This window comes from Trichechus manatus, unplaced genomic scaffold (genome assembly GCF_000243295.1).
Source record: "Trichechus manatus latirostris isolate Lorelei unplaced genomic scaffold, TriManLat1.0 scaffold00059, whole genome shotgun sequence".
Classification (NCBI taxonomy): Eukaryota; Metazoa; Chordata; class Mammalia; order Sirenia; family Trichechidae; genus Trichechus; species Trichechus manatus.
Genome location: NW_004443995.1, coordinates 6,922,571 through 6,938,839, shown reverse-complemented (window position 1 = coordinate 6,938,839; position 16,269 = coordinate 6,922,571). Strand labels below are relative to the sequence as shown.

The following is a 16,269-nucleotide window of genomic DNA, read 5'->3' as shown; positions in this document are numbered from 1 at the left end:
AACAGGTTACCCTGCATCACAGTCCCAAATGAAAAGAAGGCAGAGACTGGCAAACGAGGAACCCACCCCATGAATGACGGCAGCACAGGTTAGCAAGCAGTCATAGGCCGTATGTGTGGCTTGATCAGTGCCAAGCCACAGAACAAACTGGGCTGTCTATTTAGCCTGAAGAACACTATTTTAAAACTAAACTAATCCTCTGCTTTCATGGTCTCTAAGGACAAAGATACAAAAAGCCTTTATAAATGGAACTAGAGAACAGGATTCTGATAGTAATCTTATATTTTCTTCATTTGGATTGGCTTTATAGTATGGTTGATGACTGATACTGTATCATCAAAAAGGAGCAAATATGCCCGGAAAGTAGGTAGGTACCACCTACTCTGAACTCTGGGGAACAGAATAAATGCTGTCCTAACCCCAGACACCTGGCTCTCCTTGGAACAGTCTCCCCTTCTGCAGAGAGCAATCTGTTAGGTCAGGCAAAGTCCATCAGGAACCTACTGTACTTGGAAGGCAAATGCTGACTGTAAAAAAACCAAAAACAAACAACTAACCCAGCCTTCAAATTGTTTTATCAACAATTAAGGCAGGCTGAATGGGGGTCTATGAAATTCCATGCAAAATATATGTATATGCCTATGTTCTTCCGGGGAGTAGGGGTGGAGGGATAGGTTTCACTGAATGCACGAGATCCATGACCAAGAAAAGGCTAGGGACCTCTACTATGAAGGCAGGGGCCTGGTTTCAGTGCTTCCAGCCCCACTTCACCTAGGGCCTGCGGTTACTTCATGTCTAGCCAACATCCACCGCAGGATGTTACATCCAGGGGCACGATTATCACAGTCTTTTCCTGGAGTACATACTGCACAGCTGTGTCCATCCTGGCTTCTGGTGACTGTAAAGACTTCCAGTAGGATTTAAGCCAAAGGGGCATCATATCAAACTGCACCATGCTGGCTGAGCTGCATGCAGCCAGACGCTGGAACTGGCCTGCGTGCTTAGTGACAAGGGGAGGCCTCAAGTGACATACTAAAAGGCAAGGGGCTAAGTGGAACAAGGTGGTTGGTTTCATTTGATTCAGAGTTTAACGACTTATTTCTGAAGGGAAACCCACCATAATTAGAAAGTTTACTTGACATTTCCCACAACAAAAAGAACTGGTCATAAGAACAACTATTTTTTTTCTTAAAAGTCCACAAATTTGGGAACATAAAAAAAGCAAATAATGAAACCCAGTAGGAATTTGTTAACCTTCATAAGAATGTTATAAAACTTGCCACAAAATTAGAAATACGCTGTTTTAAAAAGTCACCTTACAAATACTTTAGCCCTGATTCATAGCTCCCTACCTTTCCCAAGAAGCAATATGTTCCATGACATGCAATGTTATTTTTGAAATTACTGTAGTTATATCTATTGACAACTGTTTATCAACAATTAAGATTAGATCTAAAGGAATACATTTTCGGAATGATTGTTCCCTTTTTGTTGTCTGAAGTTACCATTTTGTGGGGCTGGGGGTGAGATCTGTGTTTTGACTGGAATTGTCTTGGTATTTATTCCTCAGTGGAAAGCGAAAGTTTGAAGGAAGACTGATGGTAACCGAAAGCAATCTAAGTATAAGCCAAAGTAAACAAAGGACAGATGGATAATGGTGGACCCAGAGGACATCGCCACTTAAGCACGTCAATGCTAACTTTTTGTTTTCTAGATCTAAGAATATGTTTTCAGGGGCAGGGAGGGGGAGGGAAAGGATTACTATCTATTGTACAGTCTCCCTTTTATATAAAAGTTGAAATATTGAGAGTTTCCTACGATTATATAGTTAGTTTAAGGAAGCCTCGTGATTAACCCTAGAAAGTAGGTTAAAATATAAACATTCTTTTTTATAAACTTATTAAGATTTTCGTAAGTTTGCTTTACATGCAAAATACTAATTTCCAGTACTCCAAACTATATCAATCATTTTTCTTTCCACAAATCGGAAGAGACACAGACACACACAGAGTAATTTCAAAACTGAAAAAAGATTTCTCTTTTCCTCAGGCTGATCCCTAAATAAAGAACTGTTCAGTGCTAGGACTTTAGCTTCAAAGTTTGGCAAAACATTTCCTAATCCAGGAAGCAGGTTAGACAATTCAGGAAATACAAAAAATAAAAGAAAGGAAAACAGCAAATTAAAAGCGTGAGGGTAGATTTACGATTGTGAGGTTCTTTTCAGGTAACTGGTTTCACAAACACTTAATGGATTTCCCGTGAAAAGTTTGTGCCACCTAACGTCCCTCACCTATGGGAATGTACACTAATGGTCTCTAAAAACCCACATACAACAACGGAAGGAAAGATACCGATTCTCCTAAGAAAAGCTGTTTCCAGTCTTGTTTAAAGACTTAACTGCTTTACAGATCAACCATTCTTCACATTTTATCTTGATCAAAAAGTATGCTGAAAATACTTGTTGGATTTTTATAAGTTCCAATAAACCAAGTGTTTTAAATATTAAAATTTTACTTTAATAGATGGAATTATATGGTATGGGATTTAAATAAAATGGGTCCAGACTATTTAGGCTCAGCAGGCATTTTGGGAACCACTTGGAATGAAATTACTCAGGGCAGAGAGATAATCAGGAGGCAGAAGACAGGCTTTCTATGTGGCTCACAGACTCTGTCTTTCTGTTTCTCTGAAGTCATGCTGTTATACATCATCCTGGATCACAGCAGAGCCCAAATGATAACAACCCACAGAAAAGAAAGGCAAAACCCCATACATATCTGTGCATATTTCTGTTTGGAAAGCCTAGAAATAAAATTTAGAAACCATATAACTCATTCTTCTTGCAGCACTCACCTAAATCTGCCCCTCCCAACCACTTGTCAGACCATACGGTTAATACCTGGTGGGGGGGATTCAGCTCAAATAGGACAATACCATATTTTTTTTCCCAAAGACCCCAAAGCTATCACCATCTCTCACTGAAGTCTCTAAACCAAATAAAGAACAGAAAAAAGTCTTCTGAAAAATACCAGGTTAATTCACTTGATAAAAATTTCCAGTGGTTAATGGACATAAAAAATGTTTACTTTTGCTTTCTGAAATAGTAGGATCTACCAAAAGCTAGATCATAAAGCAGGAAAGATTCCCTTAAGAACCTTTAAAGTCTTGCTACTTGAAAAATTGTCATGGCTTTCAATAATGCTGAGAGGAAAATTTATCTTGCTACTAGTTTAAGGGTCTATACTTCAAACTCTCCTTAAAGAAAAATAAAAAGAGAAAGAGGACAGGCTTCTAGGGCTGCTTTGAAAAGCCTGAACAGTTACTTCAAAGGAAAGGGTGTCTTTGTCCAGGGAGCAGGTTTATGACTACTGATGCAAATCCTAACCAAAGGCTGAAAAGGATACCCAGTGCATCTTTATGGATGGCCTTAAAGGAAGATGAACAAGTCAAATGAGATTAAAGACAGTCCAAATCCTGCCACGAATGCCAGGACGTACCAGTTCTTAACTGACGTGCTTTTCTCAGCACATAATACTGAGTATCAGTGCTAACTTAGACTATCTTAACAATCCAACTTGCATTTAAACAGCACACAATTTCCATAACACTCATTTAGTATTTATATTGGGCCTATGTTTTAAAATATTAGGTAAAATATTTTAACACTATTAGGTAGTATAGCAAATGTTTTTATTAAGTGTGTTTCTTTGGTGCCTTCATAACATTAAGCGTATTTCTCCAACAAATGGATTCGGAACCACTTAAAATTACACCAGAAAGAAGAGAAAACAGTAATCTCTCTAGGATCCTGCTCATAAATATCTAATGAAAAAGATATTATTTCAAAATGTCTGTTTCTTTTAAGACAAAAGGGATTAATAATCCAGGTAAAAATAGACCTGACGTTTATTTCTGGCAAATTTTTAAGTTCCTTTTTAAAAAGTGAATAAAGTTCTTGATATTTTTGGTATTATCTCCTTAATCTTAAGTAAATTAAATCACTTAAAAATGCAATGCAAAATTCCACTCGTGGTTTAAGTAAGTACGTTGTTGTTAGCAGAAAGCGAATCCCCTTCATTCACTCACCATTTTTTTTAATACCATTTATTATGAGATGAAGTGGGGTTCAACATTTCTCCATTCTTAGTTTTATAGAGATAAAATTATTTCTTCCAATTAACACTTAGTTTACATGACTCCTGGCCCACGTATTAACATTTTCCATTTGTTCACTCATTTATTTCTTCATTCATTTAATAACATTTATTGGGCATATATTATGTGTAATACACTATGGAAATAGAGAAAGGAATAAAATATGGCCTTTTATTTGAAAATGACTTGATTTTAAATGGTCATTGCATGAGGTTTTGTTGACCTTACTATAAACCTATACATTATAATTATCTATTAATTGTAGAGGTTTTTAAGTCCAAGCTACTTATTACAATTAGAATTTATATACAAAATTGATATTTAATAAAATCTTCACATAAAAACAACCATGATAATCTTCTATATTAGTAAAACCTGATGCCATCTTGCCTCTTCAAGAGGTAAAACAAAAGATGAAAGCTGAATTTAAAAGAATAATAATTTCAATAGAGTGCTCATTTTGAGAGAAAATACAACTTTGTCTTAAAAAAATACATAAAGTACTCAGGTCAAAAACAACAGAAAATCTAAATATTATACAGCATATATGCCAGTTACTCCTGAAAGGTGGACACAATGTTTTGCCCATGCCTTTTGTTCCATTATAATTACATTTTGATTACTACAAAACATTCCTGTGAACACTGAATATCATGCTTTCTCACGTGGCTCACCATAACGGAAAATCAAGAAAGGAAATGGCTGTGCTGAAGCAGAAATGAGGTTAGCTGTTAAATGTTTCTTAAACCTTTTTTTCAATGGGAATTATAATACTACATTTTAATTATATAAAGAGAAACAAACTATAGGGAATTTTTTGAAGTCATTCCACCTCCATCAGTCTCCCCTTACCCCTCAAAATCATTATGGTCTCTTTGGTTTAAAAAAAAAAAAAATGCTTATTTGATTAAACATATAGGGTACATATTACAAATCATAGCTACATTTACAGTGGGTGTTACAGTGCGACAGCCATCAGTAAATTCTGTTAGGTTCTTCTTGTAAATATTAGAATTATTAATGCAAGACAGGTAATGGTGGTGGTACAATATCAATTATAAATGAAACTAAGTTCCTAGCTTATAACCTTTCTCCTCCTTTCTCTATGATATATATGTATAAAAGTTCATGAAAATAGAATCATCCTCTAAGACTATATTAGAAGATGGGTTTGTATGAGGATGTACCTATAACTGTATATCAGTATACCACTATAATGTGTTATAATAGTTAAAAAATACAAAATTCTGTTATGACAAATACAGTCATAATAACTCAGTATAAGAAATTATTTCTCTATGTACCCTGCATAGACTAAAAGTGATTAAGTGATGGGGTTGCATCAAATTTCTTACAGTTGATAATCCAATTAAGTCAAATCAAAGATGTTGTGCAGTCTAGTGGTTAAGAACAGGGCTTCCAGCCTAGAGCGACCGAGTTCAATCCAGGCTCCAGCACCTGCTGTCTTTGTGACCTCCCTAGGGTGGGTTCTAGTAAGGAGATCTAGAAGCTTAGAGTTCCAGGGTAGAAAACAATGGCATATTTATAATCTTTCTGTGCCTCGTTTATAAAATGAAGATAACAGTAGGTACCATACAGGGCTATTATTAGGATTAATAATGAGTTAGTATGTGAGGTGCTCAGGATGGTGCCTGGTATGTAGTGAGCACCCATTAAGTATCATCTGGTGGTAGTGGTGGTGGTAGCAGCAGCAGCACAAAGATGCTTATTTTCATCCTCTGTTATAGGCACCCCTTTCAGCAAAAGCACAGTATCTGATTCTATGCTTCATCAAAGCCAAACAGAGATGGTTCTCATTACTTTTGTTACACACCAAGGGAAAACATACGTTAATTTCTAGAAGTTAATTTTCTCCCACTTGTCCTTGCCTTAGACTTCCCAACCTTCCCTGATAGAACCATCCACAAAAACTGTGATACAGCCAGTAAAGAGATCTAGAAGTTTGGAGTCCAGGGACAGGGAGTGAAGGTATATTACAATAATTAGGTACTTTTTTCCAAAATTAAAACACTTTTATTGTCTCTGATTATCACAGTAATATATACTCATTATAAAACATTCAGATAATTTAGTAAATTATGAAGAAGAAAATGAAAAATTGCACAGGGCGAAGTCATAGAAGCTTTATAGACACATCTAAATGCCCTGAGAGACCAAGCCTCTGGGCTGAGGGCTGGGAACCATGGTCTTGGGGGTCATCTAACTCAATTGGCATAACATAATCTATAAAGAAAATGTTCTACATTTGACTGTGGTGAGTAGTGACTGGGATCTTAAGGGGAATGAAGGAGACCAAAGTCACAAGGGAAAGATTAGTCCAAAGGACTAATGGACCACAACTTCCACCAGACTGAGCCCAGAACAATTAGATGGTGCCTGGCTACCACCACCGACTGCTCTGGCAGGAATTACAATAGAGGGTCCTGGACAGACTGGGAGAAAAATGTAGAACAAAATTCAAATTCACTCACACACACACAAAAAGACTAAGCTTACTGGTCTGACAAAGACTGGAGAAACCCCAAGAGTATGACCCCCTGACACTCTTTTAACTCAGTACTGAGGTCACTCCTGAGGTTCACCCTTCAGTCAAAGATTAGACAGGTCTATGGGGCCAACAATAACACAAGTGAGGGACATGCTTCATAGTTCAATCACGTATACGAGACTAATGGGCACACCAGCCCAAAAGCAAAGATGAAAAGACAGGAAGGGACAGGAAAACTGGGCAAATGGCAACAGGGAACCTGGGGTGGAGAAGTGGAGAGTGTTGACATACCGTGGGGTTGGCAACTAATGTCACAAAACAATTTGTGTATTAACTGTTCAATGAGAAACTGAATTGCTCTGTAAACTTTCACCTAAATCACAATAATAAATAAATAATTTTTTTAAAAAACCAGTTTATACAGGAAAGAAAATGAAAATTTGCCTCCAAATATCACTACCTATAAATAACCATTGCTAATATTTTACTTGCTATCATTCCCGACTTTGTTCTATGTATAAGTATACACAGAATACAAGTGTATACACGTACAGATAAACATACTTTAACATTTCATTTTACATACAGTTTTAGTGATTTTTTTACACTTAGCAATACATTATTTCATGTCAATAATATCAATGTATACTATCTTTGTCAATGGCTGTATTATTTCAATATATGGACAGATCATATCTTTTTAACTAATATACTTCTTTTTTCTACTTTCGTGAGACCAATACTTTTCATTTGTCGATTCCCCACAGAGGGGCTCATCTCGGCTCCCATCCATCTATAGCTTCTTTAGCTGCATATGGGTGTCTAACAACATAAAGATGATAAAATTCTGCCTCTAAAAGAGAATATGGATAGTAAAATTATTGAAATTGTTTTCAGATTTGTTGATATGCAACACTGAGTATAATTCTTATGAATATTCAGAAATTGGAAATAATTTTAACCTATCTATCCTAAATACCTCTACAAATACCTGGAAACCCTGGTGGTGTAGTGGTTATGGGCTACAGCTGCTAACCAAAAGGCTGGCAGTTTGAATCTACCAGGCGCTCCTTGGAAACCCTATAGAGCAGTTCTACTCTGTCCTATAGGGTTACTATGAGTCAGAATCAACTTGACAGCAATGGGTTTTGGTTTATCCTAAACACCTAGCCTTTACCCACTCACTAATCAAATCACAGAAAATTCTTTGTAGTATCTCAACATTTTTAAGTTTCCTTTGTTAAAGATACATAAGCAAGGCACTCGGTGAAAACTAGAGAGGGTTTTCACATCTTGAGCTATTAAGAACATCTTGACCCCACTCACAAGGAAACAAAAAATTCTCTCAGTTGTACACGCCTACAAGCTAAAAAATTAAAAGCTAAAAAGCAAAACATTCACGCAGCCGTAAGCCACAACAGGCAAAAAGAGTTCTAAGGATTTTTTGCTACCTAAAAATACTTCAAATCTTTAACCTGAAGTCTGAACAAATCCATCTGAATGTTAAGAAAAATAACTTAAAAAAAAGAGAGAGAGAACAACTAGCTGGCAAAAAAAATGCAACTGTATACTTAATTAGGTAACGGTAATGTTAAAAGGATTGACACAGTGGCTGCCAACAATGGACTCAAACATAGCAGCGACTGTGAGGATGGCGCAGGACGGGGCAGCGTTTTCTTCTGTTGTCCAAGTTGCTATGAGTTGGAACCAACTGGATGGCACCTAACAACAACTAACAACAACGTTAAAAGATCAAGAAAGTAAATTTTAAAAAATTGTTTAATAACACTTCTAAACTGCTGCTTTGTATAGCCCTGTTAGTGAGCATGGTGTCTAGAAACTGCAGCAAGTAGGAAAAATAGGGTAAGTGTTCCTTTGTAAACAAAGTCATCAGACTCATTAAAGTACTGAATTTCATGTAAAATGGTTCTCTTTTCATAAATTCACAGGAATATCTAAAATACAATGTGAGGTACATATACACTAACCTGTCATATAATTTCTCTAATGGAGCGGACATTTTGGAAGGTCAGTCAGTTTAGTATGCTGTTCCAGGAGGTCTTAATTAAATGCATCCTTGGTAATACATCACAAACACACACACACACACACACACACACACACAATTATGCAACATTCTAAAAGCAGAAGAATCCAACTTTTAGATAACACCAAAAAAAAAAAAAAAAACAAGGAAAGTAAGCTCACAATTTGGGGGTATATTCAGTCTCTCAAGTGAAAGAAGACACACTCAAAATTTTCTCTGAGCACCTATATAGCGGTAGTTAGTTAACTATAGGGAATATGTACTTTCTGTGATTGATTCTAGCAATTGTTTGAAAATAAATTTCCTATCTGAGCATAACGTATTGGGCAAACAACTTTCTTTTGGTGTGGCAGTATGAAAGCCTACATAGGAAGATAACTCAGTTTCAGTTCAAGGGCATAAATCATCAGTTCTTCTGTTCTCATATGTATGTGGCTATAGCCTACGGGCTGAATGGTATAGTCATTTTTTCTCTACAACCAAACAAGGTAAATAAACGTGATATATTGGCACATCACCCCACCACTCTGCATATGGTGCACATTAAGGTTGTATTCATTTGCCATATGAATATAATTCCTTTTTACCACATCTACTATTAGTTACCAGCAGTAAATACAGAGTTGTTTTGCTGGAACTTGAGGGCCTGCATTACATCATGGAGCACTGAACATCCTGGGCCTTCTGGAGAATTTCATAGATGTAGTTTTAATGTCACCTGAACTTCAACACTGCCAACATACTGGCTTCAAAACCCTACTTGCTGAATTCTTCAAGGAAAAAACAAAAATATAAGCAGTCTTGTGCTAGTGCAACAGTGCACACCACAAGGAGGGGAGCTCTTGGTGAGATGCATACAAGAAAATCTCACGTGCTTGACAAAGACTCAAGTCATATCCTAGGTATAAAAAGGTTACTCGTCTCAAACATTGTTTTCATATTCAGAATCTAGTGAACCTAAGGAGCCTAAATTCAAAATATCATCAATACAGCAGTTTTCCCCAACTATAGCTTATTGGTGGCACAATGATTAAGAGCTTGGCTGCTAACCAAAAGGTTGGCAGTTTGAATCCACCAGCCGCCACTCCTTGGAAACCCTATGGGGCAGTTCTACTCTGTCCTGTAGGGTTGCTATGAGTCAGAATCAACTCCACGGCAACAGATACAGTTTACTAAAAGCCTGCAATCAATAAGATGGTAGTTTATCTCATGACAAGCTGTGATACTTTGTTTTATTAGGCATACATTGTGTTTACTTTTTCCTTAGACAAAATATTTATTGTAAAGTTCCTAAACCAAGTTAGGGTGGAGCAAAACAAGGAAGAAAGTGATTTCTTTTTACAAGCTCATATATTCAACACAGAATGTACATACCTTGACATTTGTAACCCATAAAAAATATATCACAGGCAATTAAAAACAAAGTATACCTGTCTTATCAAATACAAATTTTCACATTACCAACATTAAGTCCCCAAATGCATCCAGCAGATGGTGCTCTAGGACACCTACTTACAGAGAGTCATAATGTTTGTGTTATATCCACCTATATTTCGGCAAGACAAAGAATAAGGATTTATCAGTAGCTTCAGTGAAGCATATTAGGCTTTACGATAAACAGGACATAATTCCTAAATATGTGCATAAAAATATACATATGCATAAGCACATGCGCACAGAGGCTCCCAGTGAATAATTCACACCTGGACATACTACGATACGACTTTTCTTATAGACTTGATGAGGAGTCTATCTGTATACCAGTGGTATTTATGGTCATATGGCAAGATCATTCTAAATTCATTAAAAAAAAAATTTAGAATGCCTTAAAGTTAGAATTCATTTTTAATTATAGCAGGAATGTCTCATTAGGGTGATACTAGTAAAATTAACAACAGTAGGATTTACGGTAATGACTTAAGTGATTGATGAGAGTATAACAAAATGAAGTTTTAGACAGAGAAAAAGCAGGGCAGCTATGGCATACAGTACTTTAAAAAACAGCTCTGAGGTCTGTTAGTGCTAGCCTGATGGTTAATAAAACCTCCTTTCTAATTAACGGTGCTGAAATATTCTTAAAGAACAGAATCTTGTTGTTAAGAAAAAATTTAAATTGTTTTTTTTTTCCCCAAGTAGACGCCATTCCCATAAAGGAAAAAGCTGACATAGATTACCATGTCTGATTGCAAAGACAGGAAAAAAAAAATGCCACCTTTCAATCAAATCAAAAACAGAATGTGAGAATGGAAAACTACTTTATTGAAATACTACAAACACAAGTCCATGCAACACCCTCACAGTCAGCAGCTGTTTGCTTCTAAAGTTCATCAATTGGGGCTTTTAAAAAATTACTCAAATACTTTAAAAAATACTTGGTAAGCTTTTAATCTTTAAAATCCACATTTATGATTTATTGTTATAAAAATAGTGAATAACAGTAACTATTTGGACCTTTTTATCTTGCTTATATAAAAAGGTTATTTCAGAGTTTAAAATATGTAAATGGCACTTGAAAGCACTGGGGAGCATTTCCTCCCCAAATTGGAAATGTGCAGTAGCATTACTCGAAAGAAAAGTGCGCATCTCAGGAAAAGCATTTTGGCGGGCAAGATTCAGTTCTACAACACAAAGAGTCCTAAGGCAAGAGACAGACGCTATGCCTCCATGTAGACAACATCCTTCACTGAAATGTTCTTGGGTAATTTTATAAAACATATCCACAACTAAATGGAATCCTATTTTCTTCTCATTGAGAAAATTACATTCTACGGAAGATAACTATCATGAGAATAGAGTCGAAGATGAAAAGCTATCTGTTATATCAGAAAACAAGGCTTTGCCTTGTAATCTAGGCAGATTTCATAAAACACTTGTGTCCTTTTAAAAGTCTCAAACTACATCTAGGGTTTCTCCAGTTTGAATTAGCCTGATTTTGTCTAAGCAATATGCATATGAATGTTAGATAACATATTTTTAAAAAATAGTAATAAAGTGATCAATTTTACATATAGCACCAGTACTAGATTTAGAGAAAAAGGTATAGGCTTATGGCCTTAGTAAGTAAAATTACTAGCTAATTCTCCTGTTCTTTGAAATAAAATAACTAAATACCTGAATGAGACCTACAAAATGCAGAAAAAGCAATAGCCTGGTTTTCTTTCATATACCTATTTTCCCATAAAAGAAAGAAAAACACTCTAAATTCAAAAATTTAAGGTGAGGCATTCTGTGCATATATAGATCAGATTGCAATTATATGTATATAAAGGCCTGAGCACCTCATAAAAGTCATTTATATTGTATCCAAGAGATACAATACAGAACTAAGCATAACCCAAAATTCCTCATCTGCAAAGCTCTGACTTCAGCGGCTGCATGGTGGAACCATCAATGAGCCAGAGGCTTATAAAATCCAAACCAGCTTGTGTGAATATTTCAAACACAGTTCGTGCACAGTAAAAATGGCTTTGCTTTTGTTGGCATTTTCTTTTGCAAAGCTTAGGCTGGCTTGTTCATTTTTCTATTCTAATGTGTGTAAGTTCTCATTATACGAAAAAGTGCCTATTTGTCTTTCTCCCAGGTTCATCCTTCAAAGATAAAGCGAAATTAAATTGGGACATCAGATGTTATAAAAAGGCCAGAAAGGAGTGAGGTTCACTTTGAGAAAGGTAATTTCATTTAGTCAAGATACATTACAATTTTCTAAAATTTTATTAGATGTGCTGTTATGTTATTCGGGTTTTCTTTTCCTTTTCATTACCAGCATTAGTAGGAGTTAATGTCCAGCATCCTGCAGACAATGAGAAGGTATAGATGAAATGCTTTATAAAAAATATAATGTAATAATATATACTCTAATGCCAACAAGATGGTGTTTGTGTGGTGATTTATTTGCTCAAAGCATCCTGTGTTTCTGATAACACCTTGCGTCATTTACTATTGTTGCTTTCATTTTATAGACAGGACAGAGAGACTACAGTAAAGCCTAGAACTTAGATTACTTTTACTCTAAACCCCAGCATTTGGTCAGTACTACTGATTCACTTTTTAGAAGATTTATGCAAAAATCATTTCTAGGATGATTTATAAGATATATTATGTACACACATACAAATACACACACATATACCATATTTCTACTTATGGAAAAGCTGAAAAATTCTAATTTTAAAATAAACTTAAATTTCTGAAATGCAGCAGCAATTACATACAAATATAGTTAGTCTGCCTTTAGCTAGTTCTCAGAGTACACACTGGTAATGCCCATGTGTAACTGTAGAACATGATTGGGTGAACAAGTATAACAATCAAATATCTATTTTTTTCTTGTTGTTTTAAGCGCTATAGGTGCATGAAATATCTTACATTATTTCTAGACAAGGTTACATCTACCAAAAAAAAAAAAAAAAGCCCAATGTCTAGGAAAAAATTCTCCCTTAATATTTTGAGCTAAATAATAAAATGGTAGTTTTATTATCTATGTCAAATATAGGTTTGCCTGAGGTAATGTAGCAAATCCCAGTAACTGGATTCACAGAAACAGGAAAAAAGGAATTGAAAGTAGTCACACATCCTAAAAGGTGAGAAAGGAAGAAGGCCAGAACGTAAGTGTCCTTAATAAAAAGAACATGAAATATTTTTCATAAGAGTGCTAAAAACAATCTCTCTGAAATGTACATCTTTTAAAATTTTACTGCAATTACATATAAAACAGAGATATATGTATAGATACACGAAACATACATAGACATACATGCTGAAATTTGAACTGATCACAAAGACCATATTATATGTAGCATCACAGCCTTAAAATTATTTTTCATATTCTATTTGAGTAGGGAATTATCCATTTTGATTGCAATAAGAAATATAAATTAGAGGTTCATTGAATAAAAATTTTGTTTACCCACCACACCAAGCAAAGTCTGTCCTATACATATAAAACAGAAATAGCTCTGAAAAATACTTTGTATATATTCTTTTAAAATTGTACTAGCATTTAAGTAAATTAAATAAAGGTTTCATACAAATATTATACATTTAAGCTCAGCTTTTAAAAATCAATCCAAAATACAATGGACTTCAACATATTTAAACTGTTTTGTAAGTTGGGGTTGAGTGACAGAAGTACCATAGTATTCAGGTAAAGTAACCAGGAACAACATGATCCTTCCTTAACTAAATACAATGCAACTTGCTTTAAATTAAGAAACTGTAAATGTTTAAGAGCAGTTAAAATGTTCTACTTTATGAAGTAAAAATCTACAGCTATTCTTGCAAGAACTCTTCGGTGTTGTCATAATCATTTTAATTAAATTCTCATTTTTCAGGTGGTCCCTTTAATTGTTTTTTCCTACTTCTTAATGTGTTTTTCTAAAGCCATTTCTTTTCTGCAGCTGTGTGCGATTGGTTTTAATGGTAGCTGCTTCCTTTTCTGCCTTCCGTGAATCACAATTTTAAATGGTTACACGTTTTGTTTTACTGCCTTAAGCATAGTTTCATAAAGATGTTGAAGGCTGCTGGTGAACATTTTCATTTCCCATCTTGAAAAACCAAGAGCCAATTTGAATATTCCATATTGGCCTTTTATGACCTGTTTTGTCTTTTAATATGTAGATGAAAGCATATTTTTGTAACGACTGGTTTCCATGAAATTATAACTTTTATTTTGCTCTTTTAAAATATGATTCAATAAACAAGATAATAATAGATGATTGCTCTTCTACATTATATCTTATTGTTCATGAATGAAACACCTTTATTTGATTTGTGACAGCCATTTCCAATGAAGAACTAGCATTTTCAGATTATAAGAAAAACCTGTAACATGAATAATTAAAATCCAAGCATGAAATCTCATTATCAATGTCCACAAAATGTAAATACCAAGGCTATGTAGAGCTTTCTTAAATTATAGCTAAGAAATTACAACTACTTGCTAATTCTTCTTCACTCTCACAAGCATGCAAAAGATCACTTCACTGCAAAATGTTATTACATGCCACTTGTAAAAGCTTACTTACAAAATAAGTTGTACTTACTGCCTGGGTTATCTCCAATCCCACTGCTTTTTCCATTCCAGTACCACAGCAGAAGGGTTGCATCACGTGATCCTGACAGAATGTAGCAATTTCCCCCAATGTATGACTCAGAACGGGTGAGGCAAGTGACAACATCCCAATGGCCAAACACCACTTGGATCAGTTTTCCTGAAATACAAAACAATTTTCCTTAAAATTGCTAAAAAGAAACAAACAAATTTCCAGTGACTAAATAACTCATAACCCTATGAGGCAGTTCTGCTATGTCCTATAGGGTCGCTATGAGTTCGAATCGACTCGACAGCATCGCGTTTTTTAGATAACTTATAAGACAATAAAGCCATATTAACTCAGATTTTGATAATGCAGATTTTATAATAATTTGATCTGGTTGAACCTAGAAGTTTTCTTTGAATACTAAAAACAACAAAAGATTAACTGAATTGTGAGAATAACATTTTTGAAAGGCATATGTTAAAACTATTTAAAAGAACAATATTTGAGGACCATGACAACATATAGGTACAAATGGCTACTACAAGTTAAAAATGAATCATGTCTACTGATTAAAGCGGGCCCTGGAGAATCCTTATCTGGAACCATTTTAACAATTTGTTGTCTTACTCTATATGATTCGAAACAAAACAAAATTTAGTTGCCTTTCTGTAAAAGTACTCTATAATTCAGACTTCACTAATACAGTCCCGTCTCTGAATAAGTGAAGGTTAATATATTTCTTTCTTTTCTCTTCTAAGTGATCTATATAAGGAGCTCTGGTGGCACAATGTTTAAGCATTTGGCTGCTAACTGAAAGGTTGGTGGTTCGAATACACACCGTGGCTCCTCGGGTGAAAGACCACAAAGATTACAGCCAAGAAAACCCTGTGAGGCAGTTCTACCCTGTCACATGGGGTCACTGTGAATCAGAAATGTACTCGACAGCACCCAACAACAACATAGCAGGATAAAACAAGTCACTTTGGAGAGTTTCTCCATTTTCAAATCAGGATTCCATGAATTAGTTTTTATAAAAGGACTAATTTATTGTAATTGCCATTTTATCCAGGTTATTCTTTAATTTTCTGAGTGATGAAAATTCATTAGGGGGGGTGATGATGAAGTCAAGATTATGGCAGTTTATCTGTGGGTAATGAGTGGGGCGGGGCCACAGTGGGGAGAGGAGGAGCTCAGTAAACTTACTACGTCTAGGTCCTCAGACACAGGAAGAATTGCTCATATAAAGGTATCAGAAAAAAGTAAAACCCTCACCTTTCAGAACTTTTGTTTAACGATAGACGGTGTTTATAATTCACACAAACTTTGTAAAGAATTAAGTATCTGTAGCAGCCCCTCCACAGCATCCCTATAGTTTCCAGCCAACATTTTCCTCTGAAATGTTGACATAATGTACAAATGACTATGTCATAGAATGTCTACCCTTAATATTCAGCATGAGTTTCTTTCTTTCTTTTTTTAATGTTTCAGTGGGGTCATTAAAAAAATAATTCAAATGTTCA

At 35.2% G+C, this 16,269-nt stretch overlaps 1 protein-coding gene across 6 annotated transcripts in view; it reads right to left on the bottom strand.

Annotated features, from left to right (window-relative positions):
• LRBA (LPS responsive beige-like anchor protein) overlaps positions 1-16,269 on the bottom strand; it is an 840,314-nt gene that overhangs the window by 15,096 nt on the left and 808,949 nt on the right. For 4 of the 6 annotated variants that reach the window (XM_023733554.1, XM_023733553.1, XM_023733555.1 and 1 more), the window contains 2 exons: positions 14,753-14,920; positions 12,472-12,501 (listed from right to left, as the gene is read on the bottom strand). In XM_023733554.1, coding sequence (XP_023589322.1) covers positions 12,472-12,501; positions 14,753-14,920 — 198 coding nt within the window. The remainder of the gene's footprint in view (positions 1-12,471; positions 12,502-14,752; positions 14,921-16,269) is intronic. The other 2 variants (XM_023733556.1, XM_023733557.1) reach the window with 1 other exon arrangement.